Below are 21,718 nucleotides of genomic sequence, written 5' to 3' on the forward strand. Positions count from 1 at the left end.
CGTCTTGCAAGTCCAGATTCACTTGGGTTACTCACCCTTGTGTAACTAATTTTAATCAGTGAATCCTTGTACTGTACTTTCCCGCGCAGCCGGGACGGAAGTATAACCGGCGGAGAGATCCAATAACCAGTCATTTTGTGCCTGATGCCCTGAAGAAGTCGTGGGTCTTACACCCGGACGAAACACGTGTTGGCTGGGCAACGGAATCACATTAAACCAAGAGAAAAAATAAGAAACGTTCTGGATGTCTGTACTTTGTGTTTTCACTGCTGCTCTTACCATTACTTTCTGTATGGATACAGTACTTATTCTTAACGTGTGCATAGGCATTCTATGTTATAAGAAAAAACAACATATGACACTTTTCCAAAGCAATGCGTGGTAACAAAGGGAACTTAGATGTTTGGTAAGTTGTGGGGTGTAGGTCGCACTTACTACCCCGATGAGGCGCTGAATGGCTTTGCTGATGGTTGGCGTGCAACCCAGCGTACTTCTAAGCTTCACTGTTCATTTCATTTTTTTTAAAAAATTTTATATCAGTTGTTTGCACTGGTTGTATCCAATGCAAGCTTAAGAGAGAGGGAGGGGGAGTAACCATATTGTAGAGAAAAAAAATCTTCTGTAAACTTACATCGATCAAGGCTGTTACCCCTTTACGCCCACGACTGTCTTCCTTTACCCCCAAATATGGATTTGAGGAACTTACCATAGTAGAAAGTGGCACATTTTTAAGCCCTACCCCTCAAATGGCTTCAAAAACACAACTGAAACACGAAATGTTTATTTTAGATAACATTTTCCACGAGAAGTCTAGTCTATTAAAATCAGACCAACACACTTGTGGAGCAAATATAAGATCAAGTGTCCACCTACCATCAAAGACTATGTCGTTTGGATTGACCATGGGAAGAAGGTTACAGAACGGCATATACACGTCCCCACTGGCATTGGTGCCCAGACACACGGTAGACGACTGCAGCATTGATCCATAGTAATTTGCGAACTGGAAAGATAAAGGAGCTGGTTACTGGCAGCTGGAACACTTGGCACTGATACAAAGCCTAACTGCGGCTGGCTCAATAATGCCCAGACCTTGGCACAGTCACTGGTCACACATTAAACTTACTGTGGAGTTGGGTTCACAGACTTTACAGGAGGCCTACTTCCTCCCCAGTGACCTTTTACCCAGTTTTAGGGTTATGCAATAGAAATGGACAGGAGTGTGTGGAAAAAGTATCTACACAGTAAGGGGAACTACATACTTTCTTTAATGAGTTAATCACGTTTCTTTACTGAGTTAATCACGTATTTACTTTTTTTCCACATTTCTTGAGCAAAACTGTGCTGCCTAATTGGCGATTGCTACTGCGGCATGAAAATAAAAATTCTTGGAAATATAGCTATTTTGTATTTAAGTGGTGAAACGATTGTACCAGCCATATCAGAAGCAGTCTCAACGAATGTCTTCACTTCGACTGGAAACAGATTTGTTAAATCCATAGGTTACTTGGACCCTCAACAATTGTCGTTAAGGTAGAAATGATTTCTGTGCAAACTACTACAGTGAATCTGTTTATTAAACAGTGAATGTATTAACATTTTCAAGCACCGATATTAAATGTACAGGGGTAGTGGGAGAGTGCAAGGTTGCGTGGGAAGGTAAAGACTTATTGCATTATATGCTAGTATAAACCCTTTAATTACCCTCACCTCTAATTGTGAACCTTTGTCTTAACATTTAACCCTTAGGTGCAGGGCAGGCAATTAAAAGTAGTGAATGCCCTCAGGGGAGGGCTAGATCAAACACAGTTGCATAACAGCATCACTTTGGTTTAATATCTGCCTCTTGGCTCGGTGTATGTAAACCAGGAAGCAGGCTTACCTTTGGCCCACTTTTTGTCATCCAGGAAAGGCCAAGTTTGTTTGCCAGGACAGCTGCCGTCACTGTGGTGCCGTTGTTGCCTCCCCATCCTACTAACATCACTCCAAGTTTTGGGACTCGCCGCTCCGTGCGGAAAGTAAACTTGGTGGAACACGGTTTGACCTTAAAAAAAGACAAGGCATCAAAATAAATGTTTACAATTTATAAAGGTGCATCAGTAAAAAACAAACGAGTCACAAACCACAGTTCTACCACTCTTCCTTAAACATATTATTAAAGAAATATTTTGTAGGACAGATTACACTTTATAAAATAAACAAATCAAGGACAACCAGATGAAAATGTGCAATTCAACTGCCGGAAAATAAAACTGATACATAAAAACACACATGCTTTTATTGAAAATATATCAAGACATTTCATCAGACTACTACAAATCGTGTAATAAGTATTTCAATAACATCTGAAGGTAAAAGTAAGAGAATATATAGTAAGTCATACATAGGTTAAAATCTTTTAGTGAAATACGTTAGTCATAGAAAGACAAGATAGATTTGTTTTTTAGTTAAAAATACAAGTAATACTTATGGACGATATCCCTTCAAATCTCTAATGGGCAACCAAGCGTGAGGTTAGCTAAATCCTCCCTACCCAGCTCTCAGATTTTTTTCAGCGTACTGCATCTGTGATCCTTTTGTAAATCTGCCAGTTCCAACCTACAAAGAAAAATAATTGCTGCCATCAGGACAGAGAATCCTGGACCTTGTTCGGAGGCCAGAGCATGTGAGCTGTGGCACATGGACCCAGAGTGGGTTAGACTGATCAGTGAGCTTTCAGAAGCAGCACGGCTCTGTCCTGCGAGGGTGTCCCGTGCAGTGCGCGTGCTTACCCAAGGGTTTCCCCTAGCAGAGAACCAGTAGTAATGTTTCAAGGTGCACAGCTTTTTGTATGCAGAGGGTGGGCTGGACTAATCACAGCTTTATAATATTATATAGAGTTATATTAATGCAGAAACTTTGTAACAAGTCAGACTTTATTAGTACACGTCCAGTATGTACACATTATAATTCATGCCCTTATAATGTGTACTCACTTTACATGCACACATAAAGTAGATATTCTGCTACAAAGCTTGAGGGTAAAAAAGACTGTTTAATAGATTGTGATTACTACAGCCGGCCATTGACATCTAAAATACCTAGAGACAAACTTCACTTCCAGCTGTGTGCGATTTATGTGGATCTTTGACCCTATAGCTCGAAGGGATCGCTCTGCAGCATGCCTGAGAAAGTAAGAAACACGTACACTCATTGGTAAGAGAATCTGAGGGGGCATCATGATCTATAAAGCATGGTATACTGTTTCTAGAGGCGGGTCTTGAGGACACCTTGGCACTACCTACTGAACTGGTCTGGAAAGCAAGAGCTATGATTTAACTAGACTTAATTAAGTCAATACTTCGGCCCCTGGCCTCTATTTGGTACTAGCACTAGCAATGCTGGACGTCAAAGGGCACCGGGGAGCTTGCCACACTAAACGTGATGTGGCACACCTTGGATGCACTTTATACCACTGCTTGGCAACAGGACACACCATGCAGGTTCTCCTGGGAAGATTTTAGCGGCTGAAATTTTGTTCAGAAAACAGTTCACTGGTGGCTGGGAGGGACCATCCCCCCAAAAATATTATATATCTGTTTTGGAGATCTGAAGAATTGATAACACGTCTGAGACTGTTGACCTCTTACTGCAACAAATCCCTTGTGGATCCATGGGGTGTCAAAGTCTAATATGGTCAGTCGCCGTAGGAGCAGGTTGGTTAACTGCATACATGCCATGAGGGGTTCTTGTGCTCATGGCACATACTGTGAAGGCCACTCTTAGTGAATTAACCAGGCAGGCTTAGGCTGCTGCCAGGTGAGCAGGACATTTCCTCACGCTCCGGTAGGAAGCATGCCAAAATCATTAAAGAGCACAAAGTAGCAAACTCTTTCTCAAATGTATTATAAATGCACAGTTAATAAAAACCATTACATAATTTATCATACTAAAAATAATCCTGAAAAACTACAATTTCTATAAAATCCAGGGACCATTACATAAACGCTAACTCTTACTCAAGAGCATTCTTACCTTGGTGATTCCATTGTCGGTGAAGACTCGTGTGGTTTGGTAGGGATAGTCTGCTTCGATGTACTCCTTGGAGTACTTCACAGCTGGGCTGTCCACAATGAACCTTTCTGCCATCTTCGGAGGTCTTGGAGCTGTAGTCCTGCTTACAGGAAACAACACAGGGTTAAAAGTGCACAGGACCGGTCACCTCTGGCAGGAAAAATATGTAACATACTTGGCTCGCAAAAGAAGTCCGCGTCGGTAACCTGCCTCCTCGTGGCTCGTCATCATTGCCTCACCTCTTTGCCTCGTCATGGCCGTGCACCAACCCCCTCCCCGGCCCTGTGCAACCAGCCATCCGCTCCTGTAGTCATCTGTGCCACGCCTCCTCCCTCATTCATGCCCAAGTCTCTGCCACGCCCCGCTCCCACCCACCTCGTGTTCCACGAAGCTTCGAAGGGGATCCCTACCATTGGGGACAGGGACATCCCATCATCCGAAATGTTTCACTATGCCCGACATCAACAAAAAGGCATCCGCTTGCACACTCCCTGTGCAGTTTTTGTATCTAAAAATAGAACTTTTTATACTGCAACGGCTGAAAGATGTGCATGTTCAGAAACTTTGAAATGACTGCCCTCCCATCTGTGTATGTGGGCGGAGCCGCGCTGTCAGGGCAGACCATACAAAGTGCTAATTAGCAATAACATTCAGCCTACGGGTAGAAGATGCTATGTTTTCTCTCTCAAGTATTTTTACCCATATTAAAAGATAATCCACATCTGTTAAAATGCCATTTATCAAGGCCCACACTCTTTACTCTTGAGGCGGTCTTCCTTTACCCATATATGCATCTGAAGCACATTCCTGAACTTGGATGCATTTCACCCACGCCCCTTTTCACCTTTAAGATGCCACTTTCACTGGAGTGTGCACACTCTGGTTCAATCACGGGCACGGCCAGGGTGGTGCACACGCCTGCCACGCTGTGTCTGCAGCATGGAGCACAGACAACTGGGGGTGCACATGGTCAGGCTGTGCACAGCACATGGCCATCTTCCACGCACCTGTATCCTGACACCCAAATGACCTCTCTACCCAGGGTAAAGGTAATATCACCAAGAGGCGCCACCATGCAAGGGTTTTCAGAGCTCCAAGCAAAATGACGTTTTGCCTTTTGGGCACTCCCTTTCCTCCAGCAAAAGACCATTGCAGGCCATTCTTTTTTTGCAGTATCTTGTCTTCCTGTTGCAATGTGCTGTGTCAGCTTACGGGCCCTGTCGAGGCTGGCCTCAACACGACATCACAACTGGCCCTCAATTTGTATCTGAAATGTGTTAACAAAGCTGCCAAGTGCATTGGTGTCCAGTGATAAGATTAGTAAGATACAAGATATTAAACAGGTGCTAACAGCCTACCAGACGGTATCCCAGTACCACGTTGATATTTGATTTCAGCATAATAATGGCTTAGAAATGTGCATTTGGCTGGAAAGTCTGGACAGACATACCTATCAGCTCACCCTCTTTGGGAGCAGTCAACATCTTTTGGATAACACTTACCCTTTCTTAAAAGGCAAATGTCTCAGAAAACTTTATTAGAGAACCACCCAAAACCTGTAACACCCTCCAAAATGAGTATTTTCTCCTTTCAACCTAAATCAGAGTAAGCACTGAATCATCTGACTTCACCCTCTTCGAGGGGGGGGGGGGGGGGGGTGGTTCACCGATTGGCAGGTCATCTGCCACTGTCCACACGGGCTCCTACAGCCAACGCTGCATTTATGGGAGCTGCGGTTTTCCCTCTGTGGGGGTCCTAAAGATGAAAAGCTACTGCTGGCTAACAGAGGCATCACACTTCCTATCAGCAACATAGAACATACTTATTAAGTAGATAAACTGTTAAGGATACCCTTTCTTTGCCAATTGAATTCATTTGCATTAACACTCACACATCATACTGTGGGCACAAAATCGCGCTATTACTGAAGTAGGAGCGGTTTTCTCGTGTGGGCGGCTCCAAGTATGCTAACCCTGACGAGTAAGAAGGCTGCACCCATACATGCTGACAGGAAGCCTGCCCGGCATGAGAGAAACACCGCCTAACCGTCACCGAATGAATGAACCGGCCTGCGCAAAGACACATGACACAGTACAAAATAGTCCCCTCTATCAAGAGCAAATACACAGCCTGACGACCGTCGTCGCTACGTCAATCTATGTAGGTCTACACTGCTGGTGTTCCTGAACTTACCCTGGCAACTATTTATGAAATACAAGGGTTCACTTGACTTGACCGGGAGGTCCGGGCACAGCCGCGGAAGGATACGCACTTTAGTGGTCAGACGTTATTTCCGTGTCGTGCAGTCGCGGGGCTTCTCGAAGCTTCGGGGCTGCTGACGCACTTGGTCGCGAGGAAACTGCGGCGGTTAAGACTGACACCCGGGCTTGGTTCGCGGCTCGGTACCGGGAGGAGCTCGCGCCGCTCGCTCTTTATAGAATCCGCGGCGGCTCCTCCCCGCCCGGGCAGGGCCACGCCTGACCCGCACCCTCCCCGCCGCCGCCGGCCGCCTGATAGGGAGACTGCGGCTGGTGAATTTCCACAGCCGCGCTGCGCAGCACCCGCCCTCGTTTGGGGGTACACATTGTTCCCGGAGTCTGCCAGCACCGTTCTGTAAATATCCCGGCCGTGGATGCAAACACACCCCCTTTCTGTAACAAAGCAACCACAATATTACCGAGACAGTCGAAACTGGAGCATCGTATTCTAGTGTTACCTTAATGCAATATTTATTTTAGCGTTTGAGTTTCTCAAACGTGAACAGGCAACACCTACCAGAGAAGCTAGCGCCCCTTCCAAACAGGGGCAGATTTACAAGCCCCTTGCGCCACTTTAGCGTCTCTTTTCCTATGTTAAAAGTGACGCGCAAGGGGCTTGTAAATCTGCCCAATAGTGTGTAGAAGTGGCACTGTGCACAGTCACGGAAAGATCCGAAGCTGGATTGCCCCTAAGAAGGCACAAACTACCCAATTTAAAAAGCTGGCATGTAATTTACACGTCACGGAAAAATATAAAGGATTTTTTAAATTAAGAAAGTCATAAGTCATTAAGAGGTCATATTTACGAGCCCCTTAGCGTTGCTTTCAAGAGCGACGCCAATTAAAAATGTGATTTATTAAGACACAGGAGGCCACTTTGCGTGGCTAATTTTGGCTTCATAGATCTCAAGTAATGCAATCCGGCGCAAATCACTGCGTTGCATAACTGCGCTAGGGAGGCATTTCCATGGGCGTTGCATGGGAGTTCCCACACAACATCCATGAATTTTGACACATTCCCACATTTATCAGAAATGGTAGACCTGAGAATGCACCAAAAACTCGCGCTTCCTAGGTGAGGCATAAAAGAAGGAGAAATTGGTTCATTTCTCCTCCTCCTCTCCCCCCCCCCCCCCCCCCCTTTCTATGTTTGCTGCATTCTTGCAGCACACACAAACGAAAAAGCCTCGGGATTGTTTTTGTGCAGGAAGAGGCTCCTTCCTGCACAAAAACAATCCTTACAACGCCTGCACCATGGTGCAAGGGTGCCTGCACTGGCGCTAAGCAGCCAAAACGCTGCCAACGAAGGGGAACTGGCATGAATGCACTTTATTGCATTGAACACTCCTGCCCTGGCTGCGCGACTTGGCTATAAATATGGCCCTATGTATTTTGCTGAAATCTCTCCTGTTCTGCACACACCAGGCGTGGGGTACATGCTGGGCAAAAAAACAAACACAGATTTGTTAATACAAGGGGAAGCAGTGTCACGTTAAGGATTTTGGGGGCCACAAGCAAGACATACTTTGGGGATCCCCGTTTGGAACAACTTTAAATTGTACAATTTATTTACTGCTAGTTCAAGCCCCATGATGCCAAGCAATATTGAACTGTGTGTTAAAGGTTGTGATGGGGAAACAGACAAAAGTGACAGAGAATATCCCTTTACAGGGGGCCCTAGGAATATGGGAGCCCTTGGCAATGGCCAATTATCCCAGGACTTGTAAAACATATCTATTCAGAAGCCTGCACAAACTACAGCTACTCCATGCCTTTAACTAACACTGACGTAATCATTCGGCCAACCCAAGTAACAAGAACTAAATTGTGTGCTCACCAGAACATCCCCATTACAGGGTAAACCGATGGGCAGGTAATGGGTACAAAGGTCCACCAAAAACTGGGGACAAAAGAAAGTCTACTAACCAAAGAGTATCCCCTCTGGAGTTCAAGCATCTCCACAGGAAGAGATGGGGAGGGCGGATCTTTAATGTGCCACATCTGTGCACCACTCTTACTGAAGTGGGAAAGGGGAACACCCCTCTTTTATTTAACCCTCACCCACTCATGATAGAGGCATGTTTCATCACCAGGTTCACGCTGACTCCTAAAGGTCAGGCTGGGCTCGACCATATTCCAGGAAGCACTTATGAAGATGGTTGTATAGGGGCCGTAACTTTAAAGAAAAAAATCTTCACCCACTCCCAAGGTTACCCTTTATTAGTGGGGTTGGTAGGAAGGTTAAAAATAAACACCATGTAGGGCTATTGGGATGCAATGGTCCGATGACCATAAAATAGCAATATGTTTCAGCCCTATACTCGCGGCCTGAAAAGGTCCTGGGCTTTGGTCAGGGATGGTTCATAAATATGTCCCTCCCCCAATGACGTGTCTTACGTTTTTTTTTGTGTGCATGGCATGAAAAATACTCAGAACATGCACATAGCGAGTAATACTTGCCACTCGGTTATTTTATACCTTCAAATAAACAAACCATCTTCATAAGTGATTCCTGGAATATGGCAGAGCCCACCCTGACCTTTAGGAGTCAGTGTGAACCCGATGATGAAGCATGTCTCGATTAGAGAGGGTGAGGGTTGTTTTTAAACAAAACAAAAAAAGGGGGGGGTTCCCTTCCCTTTCCAGTAAGAGTGTGGCACACTACAGATCCCCAACCCAACCCCTTTTCTCTTCCTTGTGGAGACACTTGAACTCCAGAAGGGATACTCTTTGGTTGGTAGTATTTACACAGTGAGGGTATATAACTTCATCTTCAATCAAGAGGACCTCTCTACCCTTCAGGGGTCTTGAAGTTTTCTGAACCTCTAGGCCCCCTATGTTTTAAGAAGACTAAAGAAAGTCAACAATGAGAGCTCGAACAAGCAATCGGGAAAAGTTTACCAAGAGTTAAAATATACACAATCAGGTGGTATTGTCTCTGGGAAGGTGGTATGGAGGGAGGTGGGTAGGCCATAATATGTACCTGGACTGAGTATTTCGACAACTGTTGAGTTGTTCGGAGGAAACATTGGGTGCATGAATCTGTAAATGAGGATTAGTCCCAATTTCAGGTCTAGCCATAGAGGTCAAGAACCTTATGGGGCTGACCAAGAGTGTGGATTTCGACGATGTGTCCTATACAGAGACATCCATGTCACCAGGTTTTAGTCCAATGCTAGGAGCGGCAAGTATACAAAACGCACATAGCTTGAGATACATGCCCATCTTTATAACTAGCGGAGACTAGTGTGCCTTTGCACTCTGTCAAGTTCCTAACTGGGTGTTCGCAACCAGTGGAGCCACCCCTTCGCCCTCTTGTTCTCTTGAAAAGGCCGTCGCCGCTCATTGAGATCAATCACAGAGGCGAAACACCTGGCGGGATTTCTTGATGACACGTACAACTGTAATGATCCCCCAACCTGAGACCCATCCCGAAAAGATCTGACCGGTGTGGACCACGGTCAAACCGCAACACCCCGACAGACGACAGGCAGAGGCATCCACGCAGGAAACCAAACGGAATATGATCCATCATCTCCGTAGCCTGGGGGGGTGAGGGGGAGACCCCTCCCACAGGCTCCCTTTGAACACAAACACTCCTCTCCTTGGCCATCATGCCTATACTGACGCTGTCCCGTGAACTCACTTGCATTGCTTGGCTGCGGGGCCCAGGAAACACCCGGAAGTCACTGTTGGGCCCTGTTGGTCCATTGTTAATTTGTTTTTCTTTCCAAGTCGACTCATACTACGGGCAGGCTCTGCCATGATTGGCAAGGGTCCTGCCCAATATCAGGAGAGGCAGGAGGCACTCGTTCACGCGATACTGTCTACGCCCCACACTGCCATTTCCAATGGTTTCCCAATGCTGGGGGCTAAGTATGGGTTCTCTTTGGGCTGCTCTCCTCTAGGGAAGAGTTGGGTGGCAACGCCTTCCATTTACTTATAGGTGCAGCGCGCCCCTTAGAGCTACTCATCTTCCTGCTGTAGTGTGCCCCACACACATCATTTGCAATTATGTCAATGGCGGGAGGCAATAAGCTGATATCTCTGAATGCGCGGGGCCTAAACTCCCCAAACAAGCGCAAGCAAATCTAGCGATACACACTGCAATATGACCCTGATGTCAACCTCCTGCAGGAGATCCACCTGCTGATGGCTGCTTGTCCCTGCATGGAGCACCCAAGATACCCCAGGCGTCATTGGGTGTACATGAATACGAAGACCGTCGGGGTGGGCATCCTTTGTAAGGCAGGCTCATACACTTCAGTCAGTAGGGAGGTCCCGGATGGGGAGGGACGCTACCTCACATTTCATCTCCTTAGGGGTCAGCGGAAACTTGCATTGCTTAATATTTATGCATCAAACACCTAACAAGACACCTACCTCAGACGAATTTTGCAAGAATAACTAGAGGGGGTGGAAGGTGACATTTTAGTATGTGGGGATTTTAATCTGGTGTGGCACCCCATCCTTGACCGCAGCAAAGCCACATAACAGCATGCGGCGGCTATGTCATTGCATCTCAAGGGTGATATTGAAAATCTGGGCTTAGTCGACACGTGGCGCTACAAACACCCAAACATGCAGGATTACTTCTTTTACTCATATGTACACGCCTCCTACTCCCGCATTGGCTATGCCGTTATTAGCCACTCTCTCCTTCACCGCCTAGACACCATAGAGCTGTCGGACATCCCTATTTTTGACCATGCACACTTAGAGCGGACACGGAAAGGTGGTAGCTACTCCACAAGGGACCCAGGCACCTTCCCCCACACCTCTTGCGAGACTCAGTAGATGTGGCTGAAATCGGAAAAGGCAGCACTACATACTTCTCCCTTAACATCCTCCTTGAAACCTCACTGCATACTCTCTGGGATTGCTTTAAAGCTACCATCTAGGGCACAATCACATCCGTCGCAATTGCTTGAGGGCGGGAGTCCAGGCTAGTGGAATGCAACTTCAAGACTGAAATCAAACAATTGGAGCAACTGAAAAAAGCTAAACCCTGACGCTGCACTAAACGACAGCTTGCAGTGCTGCGGGGCCAACTTCGCACACATTGGATGTGAAGGGCTGAGCGAGCACTCCTGGCATCCAAACGGCGTTACTACAAGGGGGGTGACAAGGTAGGCAGACTCTTAGCCCGTAGGCTCCACCAAGCGCGTGCTAAGACCCATATTGCCAAACTGCAATCAGATGACGGGGTTGGGCGACAACAGAACGAGACAAACTTCAGACTTCCCACGATTGCTATCAAATGCTATACTCTCGGGAAGAGTCACCAGCTGGGGATGATCAAATCCTACCTTGATGCCTGTGACTGGGAGCCTTTGCATCCACGTCAAGCAGATCTCCTTGATGAGCTGATTGCACTGGAAGAGCTTCAGGCGGCAGTTAGAGCTCTTCCCCCCCCTGGGTAAAAATCCGGGACCTGATGGCCTCCCAGTTTCCTTTTCTCAGCTTTTTTTTGCCCGATCTGCAAGATCACCTAGCACGGCTATTTAATTCCTTCTCTCATAAAACAGGACTCACGCCTATGATGGCTTCTGCCAAAATCTCCCTCATCCACAAGGCAGATAAAGACCCGGCCTTGTGCTCCTCCTACAGTCCTATCGCCCTGCTCAACATAGACTCAAAACTGTTTACTAAAATACTGGCCCTACCTTCTGGGCCTCATTGACGCAGATCAAGTTGGCTTTATACACCACAGACAGGGTGCAGACAACGTTCGCCACATTGCTCGCCTAGTGGAAAAGACACACCGCCACAACATACCTCCTTTCATTGGACGTGGAGAAGGCCTTTGATGGGTAAATTGGTCCTTCCTACGCGCTGTGCTGATAAGGATTGGGCTGGGACCATGTTTGCTCTCCAAGATAATGGCCTTGTATGTAGCACTGGTGGCCAAGGTGCGGGTCAATGGGCAGCTCACAAGACCGGTTACCATCCTGCGTGGTACGCAGCAGGGGGGGCCGCTATTGCCCCTATCGCTTGCCTTGGCAGTCAAACCTCTCGCCATTACGATTCGCAACACGGGCGCGGTGAAAGATATCTCCTTTGGGGGCCAACACCACAAGATTAGCCTCTTTGCCAACGATCTACTCCTTACACTCTCTCAGCCCGAGATCTCCCTCCCAGGAGTTGTGAATTACCTTCAGACTTATGAGGTAGTATTGGGCTTTCAGATCAATATGACCAAGTCATCCGGGATCAACTTGAACATCCCTGGTCAGGACCTCCCGGCCCTGCAACGCCTAGCACCATTTCAGTGGTCCCAGGCTGCTATTAAATACTGGGGTCTCAATATCACCCTTACACTCTCCTGGTCTCAAGCCAACTGGCCCCCACCTATGACACTCCATCTTGGTCACCTTTCAGAGACAGAAACCCATACACATCTCCTGGATGGGGTGTGTTAATGTGAAAATGAACGTAATTCTGCGGGTCCTATATCCTTTTCAGACTCTGCCTAGACCAATCCCGCAGGACGACATCCTGTGCTTACAACGAGATATCCGAACCTTAATCTGGAACAGAAAGCTCCCCCGGATAGCAAACACGCTCTTGGTGCTCCCGCGGGATAGGGGAGTTCTGGCGTGCTCCAATCTTCTAAAGTATTACTGGGCTGACCACTTGCGTTATATCTCCAAGTGGGTGGTCAGAGAGAGTGAGAAGCACTGGTTCTACATGGACCGAGCGTTAGTGTGTCGACACCTGTGGGACCTGGCATGGCTGCCCAAACACACCCGCCCGCCTAGTGCGTACATCGCCACCCGGACGGTACTCGATATCTGGGACAAAGTGGCTCTTAAAAAAACTAAGGGTCTGACTACCTTCCCCTCTCCAAAGACACTGATCACACGCAACTCTGACTCCCCCTCCTCCCCCCCAGTGCTCTCTCCTCTTTCATTCTGCCACTGGAGCGATAGGGAATGTTGGACACTCCATGACTTTTTCACGGGGGACGGCATGAAATCCTTCAATCAATGCAGAGTGGACTATCAGCTCACGGATGCAGTATTGCCAACTGCAGCATTGGGCCTTACACCCATAGGTATATCCAGCGGCTATTCGGCCCTTCACCCTCTTCGAGAAGCATGTCTGCACTTATACTGGCTCGAAAGGCCTCATATCCAACACTGACCAGGTGCTTCAACACTCTATACCAGTGCTTACCCATACCTACCAGTCAGTCAACATGGCAGGTCAGGACACAGGTAGACATATCACCCAAACAATGGGAGACTGTCGCAAGATATATCCAAAACTTACCCCAGTCTCTCCATCAGTGAAACAGCCTACAAATTGATGTTTCAATGGCACCACACATCAACCTGAGTCTCCGTAATTTACTCGGGAACATCCTCTCTTTGCTGGCGCTGTGGGGAGGGAGAGGGAGAATTCCAACATATTTAGTGGTCATGTAAAGTCATAACGTATTGGAAAGAGATACTGGGCCACATTAAGGATGCCATAGGCTACCCGCTCCTGTCTTCATACCTCATGGTCATTTTGGGTATTAGGCCCCCGGATCTACAGGCATGACTGATGCAGACTGGAAGCTTATCAGCTACTAGCTCCTGGTGGTGTGGCAGCTTATAGCGCTCATGTGGAAACAGACAGGCCCCCCCGCTTCCTTAGCGTAATGGTTCGCCCGAGTTTGGCATATTTTAGCCATGGAATGGCTATCACACAATTTGGAGAAAACAGTTGTGGAGGCCTTTAATTTAATACCCTACGCACATAGAGTTCACCTGCTTTAGTCCAGTAACGCTCCGGATGCTACAGGTTTTTGATTAAGATTACCACTCATACCCCACTTCACTGCGATGGCCGAGAACAGGTAGAGGGGGGGGGGGTGGGGGGGGGGTGGGTGGGTGGGTGACCAATCCCATGCCTCGTGGGTGAAATCATCTCCCCCTCCCTACCGGGAACCTCGACCTCTTACTCTAATGTTTGTTATGGTTTTTTCAAAGTTACAAGAGAATGCTTAATCTTGTCTTTTTCGTTTTTATTTGTGTACACAGCCATGCGATGCTGCTCACAAATTATTATGCATTCATCAGATGCTATATCATTACAGCCTGCTATGTTTCATGCATGATGTAACATTACTCCAAAGCAAATGCCAGAGCGGAAATTTTCGATGTTATTCTGAAATCCAGTCAGGCCTGACAATTGCTCATCCGCACTATAGTTGGCATTGCTCATCCGCACTATAGTTGGCAATGTGCTATGTATGTACTGATGTCTGGATATACAATAAACAGAAGAGGAGTTAAAAAAAGAAAAGCCAAACTCCTTAAATGAGTCCTGCAGGTACAATAAATACTGCAGCGACAACTCAGAGTGCATAATAAAGTGTGAACTGGATAGTGGAACTGAAAGGAGTTGTCTACAAGCAAGGCATTCCTCGTGCTTGAGCGATGAGTTAGAATAACCCCAGACACCTGCCTCATACAATGCAAACGGAAAGCACAGGGATTAGTAGATTGTAAGTAATGGCAGCATTGTTGTGCAACTTTGAGACTGCAGTAGATTGCATATGGCAACAGCAGATTTGGACAATCAAAGGCAAGCATTTCTGATCTAGATATGCCAAGTACCTGAGGAGGCAAACTCCTATGTAAGGAAAGCTGTTGATGCGGATTAAGATGTTACTTCCGATATGTAGATTTGGAATGTTGTTTTTACCAGGGCCACAGGCCATAATATGTGACTTGCTAAAATTGATTACTACATCCAATTTGCTTATAAAAGATACGAAGGAACTCACTTGCGGAGAGCATTAGGCGTATGAGCCACAAGTACGGTGTCATAAGCATCTAACAGCTGAGGCACGGTTTGTCTCCATCTCCGAGGTATCACCAGAGGCGTTGGCTAGACAGGGGATAAGATTGTTAATATAGAGAATGAATAATACCAGGGAATGGATGAATCCTTGGCGGACTGCATGGGAAAAAGCAAACGGTTCCGTCAGTTCTCCCGAAGGACCACAGCGGACTCTGGCAGCCAAATTAACACTAAGGGTGTGTAAAAATTGAACAATGATACCTCTATGCTCAGATCCAACAAAAGCAACCACAGCCTGCTATGATTGGCACAATCAAAAGCTGTGGACAGGTCCATTAAGGCTAGGTACAGAGACCAGCACCCAGCATTGTACTTGCCCATGATGAGATACAGGTTCAAACACTGCTCCACTGTACCCAGCCCTGACCTGAAACGTTACTGACAGGGTTTTTTGATGTTATTTTGTATGGAAAAAAAATTAAGACGCGAGAACACGACCTTGCCTATGATCATCACGGTGCTCTCAATTAAATAAATGGGTATATATCACCTAGGGGTGTTTGGGTCTCCCTTTTTAAAAATCAGGTTGATCACCCATAAGGCCCAAGAGCTGGGTAACCTGTACACAGGAAGATGTTGAACACATTGGTAAGCAAGGGACCCCAGATCTCAGGTTTACACTTGATCAAATCAATAGGCATACCATCCGGCCCTGGAGCCATACCCCCGGGCTTTGTTTAATAGCCGTTGTGACTTCAACTAATGTGAGAGACGTACACGAGGCCCCCTTCAGCCTACTCTTTGTTAGATGAGTTGGGTACCCTTCCTCGAAAGATTGCTAGATGGACTGGAAATAAGTAACCCACTCACTACCGGTAATACTACAGCACAGTGTGTTTAGCGGGACATCCCTCTGCCCAAGTCTATTGACTGGATCCCAGAACATTTTACTATTCTTATTAGCCGCTGCATTCTTCAACTCTTCCCAGTATGCCTTGGACAATTCATTTCTCCTTTTGTTTGTGTGTTTTTATGACAGCAGCCTGGATCCAAGGCTTGGCCATCAGACCTTCCGACGGTAACAATTAGCAAGAGAACATTCGGTGTTGAACCATCTAGGACAATCAAGTAATCTTCAAAAGCATCATTAGGCTCTCTTTAAGGCAATTACTAAGATTCCCTAAATGAACGGGCATGGCTTCCCACCCAGTGATGTCTGAAATGCAGACGAGGAAAATCTCACAATATTTAACAAGGAGGGAAGCAAGAAAGGACTCTGGTGCACGCAGAAACCAACATTGCCTGAGTCCAGAAGGAGACGGAAGGTGTAACTGCCCTTTGGGGGCACGGGGGGAGGAGAGTATCACTTTTTGTACTGGGAACAGTCCTACGGTCACCAGGGCATTGTGGGCACCACAATTGGTTTCTAACATGTAGCCCTCAGTAAAAATTGAGGACTAATTACACGTTGAAAATATTTAGTCTGGAGTGGAGAGACAATCTCCTGGATTCAAAGCATGGATAATATTTAGTCCAGGCTGCATTATAATCCGGTGCTACATTATATTCTTCTTTGGGGCCAATGTTTGGAAGGGTCAGAATAATTTGGGACGGATATGCCAAAGAAGACTGAGCTCTTAACTTCTGCAGGGACAAATGGCTGTCCTCAAATTTTGTTACCCACATGATCCAACGTGGAACAATGGATGATGATGCTGAGAAAAAGCTGCAGCGGTAACATTGGAATGGACATTAATAGAGTGCTAATAACTACCAAGCTCCTAGATGCTGGTTGCGCTGAATTTGAAGATCTTGTTCAGCTTACCGGTTGATGCACAGCACCTTCTATGCCGTCGCCTTCCCGCTCTGCCATCTGTTCTTGCCGCATGCGTAGAGGCCCGGTACACTAATCTCTTCAAGGTTTTCCCAGTAGAAATCCCATCACCCATCACTGATGTTCTCTTCTGTGCTCAGCGAGTACTTGGACATGTACCGGGTATGTGCTGCAAAATAAAGACAGAAAGATCGATAGTGCAGTATGGGAGGCTTTTACACTGCACCCGCTTGACTCTGTCAAACTCTATAAGGGGCATGTAGGGTTTGCTAATCAGAACACCCCTCCTCCGGGCAAACCAAAGGGCGCGTCATGGATAGCAACAGCTTAAATGTTTCAGTTTAGTACTTTAGATGATGTTGCTACATTGAGTGACATTTGTTAGACTGTATACTTTCTTAGCTTGAAATTAGATTCAAGGAAGTAAAAAAAAATAAAAGAAAATCCCTGGCGACCTAGCCTTGAAAGGGCACAATAGCATTACAGTTTGTGAGATGCTCTATATATGGGAAATATTGTTGCTATTCATGACATATCATCAAAGTCCCAAACCATTATGAATGATTTATTTTGAACAGCGCTCACATTGGACTGTATGACATAGGTGCAGCCCCATTTGGCAAAAAACGGAGCTGCAAATAAGCAGCTCCATTTGCTCAAAAACATATTGTTGGACCTAACGTCCTAGGGTAGCCTGGCTCAGGCAGGAAGGCCACTCTTTGGCTACGGGGGCCCAGTCACTGGTTTTCCAGAGTCTCAGGTAACAACAGGGATTCTGACTAACAGGAGCCCTTAAGTCAGAGATGAGTCCCCCAATCAGTGGCTGGAGTCAGGGTCCGGTCAAGAGGTCAAGGGTGGTATCAGCAGACGGGGAAGCCACGCAGATCCTAAGACCTGTCAATTCCCTCTCCAGTGCAACCACCTCCCCACTCAGGTGCCTTACTCCTGTCTACCTCACAGCTCTCTCCGTCCTAAAATGGCCGCCCTGCCCTCACCTCTATTTATCACCTGGGGCCTGACTGGCCAGAGTGGCCCAGAAGGTTCCGAAACCTCTCATGGCAATCTATGGCCCAGGTGCTGAGGTGACAGTTGGAACCACCATTTTGTGAGTCTAACCTCCCTCTTCCTATTTCCTCATTGAAGCACCTTGCGCCTCTCCCTCAGGTAGTAAGGATGAGGCGCCCAGAGCCTCTACATCAACACCCAAAAGGTAGTTAGTGGACGGGAAAAATAAAAATGAGAAGGGAAGGGAAAAAAAATAAAATGAGGATGGAACTGCCAAAGGGCTGACAGGTCTAACACATATAATTTGATAAGTTGAGATTTGCACAAATGGAGATCTCTCCGGTTTAACTCGGAATAGCAATGCATTGGTGTATAATTGTCTTTCAAATATTTATATTTGTTCTATACAGCTGACTTGCAAATTATACACAGTATTTGGTAAATCATTTGATTATATGAACGAGAACTTCCTGGGACAGAAGCTGGACAAACTAAATATCAGGGGCATACCTTGGTTAGTAAGATTGGGGTGCTCTGCGCTTCACATTTTTTAACAATCATGCTGGCATATAATGTTAAAACATTATACGACAAGCAGGTCGGGTGAAGGCAGTGGAAATGGAAAGGAATGCACATTAGTAGGAGTACTGAGTGAGAGAGAGAAAACACAATATTTTGCAAAATAACCAACATTTTTTAGCACTTTCAAAATGGAGGGAGAGTATGTGTGAGCTTTTTTATCTGTGTATGTAAAAATTCCTGGTGAAATGCAACACATAGCTCACCATACCCGACTGAAAGCACCTGTACCCAACTATTTATCAGAAAATGAATTTATTAGGATGCAACACCTAAAATACCCCCCCCCCCCGCACTTCCCCCAAGCTACGCGCCTGCTAGGTATGATAAATTCTCAAAAGGGCACAATTGGGCATATACAAGGCAATCCTGCAAACTACATGGATTAAAATGTCCACATGGCATTCTCCATGGTTCACAGTTAAATCTAAGCTTTCCTAGATAACTTCGTTGGACCACATCTGCTTGAGCTGGCAACTTGGGCTCTTTTGCAGGAGGCCACTGAGGTCCACGTTTTAAGAGCCAAGATCAATCCCCACCTTCAGAAATGATACATGAATACTGCTACTCCTGCATGATGGAGAAAAGGTAGAATGCTGAACCCCCACACTGGGTCACAACTAACTCAACCAGCCCCCTTCCCCCCCTTGTAAAAATAAATAAGCCTTCTTAAACAACAATGGGCATTATTCAGGGGCGCTACAGGACGCTTACTTTCACGTACAGCAAATACCCCTGGCTTCATTGTGGGAAATCAACAGTATGCATACAGGATTCTGCCTTGCTTGACATGTTCCCCAAGTCTTCTTAAAGATCTTAGCACCTTGTAATGTTTGTTTGTGGTTTCAAGTGAGACAGCAGAAATGCAAAAAACACTTAGGTCTGTACACAAAGGACATCATATGATCTTGGGTTCTGGAACTACCCAACATGCGGTCTGATGTCCTTAGAAAGGAATCCGTCAATCTGGGCTACTCAGGACTTGCATTTGATCCCCTGGAGAGCAGCCAGACCATGTTTTCTTTATTAGTTCTAGAAGAACCGTGCAATGTCACCATGGGGTCACGCAAGCTTTTGGCATTGTCAGACTGGAACTCGCCCACGTCAAGCTACATATGTGTGTTCTGCCTCTGGACCCGCTGAGCATTGGCATCAAATGCTGGAGACTCAGTCCAACCCTATCCAGTCTACCAGTCTCTTATAGCTGGGACATGCCCCCCAACCTCATTATTGCACCTTGCAGCCAAATGTGGCCAGCGTGTGTGGTCATGTACGACTAATCTTACTCCAGTTCAGGAGTGTGGCTCACTTGGATTTGGGAACAGATTGTTATGTCCATATTAACCTGCTAGATCTTAAAGAAATGTATCTGTTTTTTAAAGTTTTTTTATACCAGTGACCATATCTGAGGTAACAGAAGTTTAAGTTGGCAACACCACAGGCTTCTTCCAGCTAAAGCAGCAAGGGGAAAGTCACTTCTCACAAATGTCCCACCTCACTGTAGAATAGAGATAAAGGTCACGTGCTCAAAACATATTTCTTCTGATTTCCCGTACTGCATCGCAAGAAACAGCTTGAGCGGGCATCTTCACTCTCTCATCCCTGGACACTTCCATCTTTGAGGATAGCGTGCCCATTCATCAGTGACAAGGCTCGAAAAATCCACTTGCCACGGCGAGCCCGATTTAATCAGGAGGATCTTTTTGAGCTGACGACAGGTGTTCTGCTTGCTCACATAGAGTGAATGAGCAATAAATATGCCTTTAAAGCTTGTTACATTTGCTTCTTTCAGGGGCAGAGGTCAAAAGTCAGTTTGTCTTCCTACATTTACTTGTCTTTCTGTTACTGAAGTTAGAGAACTGTTTGACAACGGCGCTGTGCAAAGCATGTGAAATAAAAGGCTGTAAGATTTCAGGCTTTTTTTCTAACACATCACTGAAATAGCTAATAAGTGAAGTGTTAAATATATTTAACTAGTTATTAAGATATTTTTGTTATTTAATGGTAAAAAAGATTATTCTGGGATCATATTTGCCTAGGATCAGACAATTTGAGACCAGTTCACAGGTCAAGTGCATTACAGTTAAGTCGAGTAGATTATTCAAGTTACTAGACCTGCAGGTTTAGTAACATTTTTATGAATTTGAGCCGAGTGACTTTGTGACCCACCAGAACTCCAGATTAGAACACTTTTCCTCTTGGATGGGCCATGGGCCCAACTCCGTGGGAAACAACCTGATAATAAATTGGCTAGAGATATTCTGTATAATATCAAATACATCATTTGATGCACTGTTTTCATGGCATCTCCAGTTTGGCTTTCGTAAATTTGTTCCTCAGACAAATCTCTCCTATCATGTGAGAGAAAGGGAGTAGGGCATCTTCTCTTTCAGACTCCAACACCTGCAAGAATAAATATCAAGCATTAACAATGTGCTTATAAAATCCAGCAAATTCAGCCTTTTATTTTCCTACTTTATCTTATTTCACAAGTTTCTATGGCGTAGGAGCAAATTGTAATCTCAGTGGTTCCTATAATGTACCTGACCTGCAAGATCAGTTTTCTTGTACATTTCTTTACCTACCATTAACCAAACTATATCCTTTGGAGAGCTTTGGGGGCTAACAAGCTCTCAAACACTGAGGTTTTACTCAATGAAATTTGGGGCCATTTTTAAATGCTTTAGGCATAACTTGGACTCTTAAACTAGTCAAATCTACCAGCAGTTTCTGCAGTTTTGAATTGCCTTTTCATCCGTTTTTTGCAAACTAGCATGTTTCTGTTTTCATCTCTGCAGCCCTCCCTCTGTAAAACAGTAAATAATTCTCTCAAACTGCTCAAATAAATAGCCTACAAAGCATTAAACGGTATTCCCAGTTCAGATTCACCCTATAACTCAGTATTCTGCATTGTTAGAAAATGTAATCCAATGAATAGCAGCAACCTGCTTCCTACTGCTTTCTGCAAATGACTTAAATATTCCTGAACAGTCTGCAAGTGGGTCTCTAGACATCAAACAGGGGTAACGTTCAACTGAAAGACTGGACATGCACCTTCTGGAAGAGTAAAAAGTTCCACTTACCTTAGGGTGGTCCTATCTGAGAATCTTTGGTGCCAGCTAACCTGAAACATCTATTAGGAAACGCCATATTTCATTGTGCAGGGTGAGATCCTGTTATTTTGATACATGGA

The 21,718-nt window shown here is 45.8% G+C and overlaps 2 protein-coding genes across 5 annotated transcripts in view; both read right to left on the minus strand.

Moving 5' to 3' along the window:
- ISYNA1 (inositol-3-phosphate synthase 1) overlaps positions 1-16,954 on the minus strand; it is a 42,135-nt gene extending 25,181 nt beyond the window's left edge. The window contains exons 1-4 of one of the 4 annotated variants that reach the window (XM_085639502.1): positions 16,933-16,954; positions 4,015-4,153; positions 1,883-2,044; positions 874-1,003 (exon numbers count right to left, since the gene is read on the minus strand). In XM_085639502.1, the coding sequence (XP_085495628.1) occupies positions 874-1,003; positions 1,883-2,044; positions 4,015-4,128 (406 nt within the window). In that variant the 5' untranslated portion in view covers positions 4,129-4,153; positions 16,933-16,954. Of the gene's footprint in view, positions 1-873; positions 1,004-1,882; positions 2,045-4,014; positions 4,154-4,228; positions 4,291-6,246; positions 6,521-16,932 lie in introns of those variants that run through there. The other 3 variants (XM_085639500.1, XM_085639501.1, XM_085639499.1) reach the window with 3 other exon arrangements.
- A 1,919-nt stretch (positions 16,955-18,873) lies between these two features.
- Positions 18,874-21,718, minus strand: part of ELL (elongation factor for RNA polymerase II) — a 225,870-nt gene continuing 223,025 nt past the window's right edge. Inside the window, exon 13 of the transcript XR_014972352.1 lies at positions 18,874-20,928. The gene's annotated coding sequence lies outside the window, so the exon portion shown is untranslated. The remainder of the gene's footprint in view (positions 20,929-21,718) is intronic.

Source organism: Triturus cristatus, chromosome 12 (assembly GCF_964204655.1).
Source record: "Triturus cristatus chromosome 12, aTriCri1.1, whole genome shotgun sequence".
Lineage (NCBI taxonomy): Eukaryota > Metazoa > Chordata > Amphibia > Caudata > Salamandridae > Triturus > Triturus cristatus.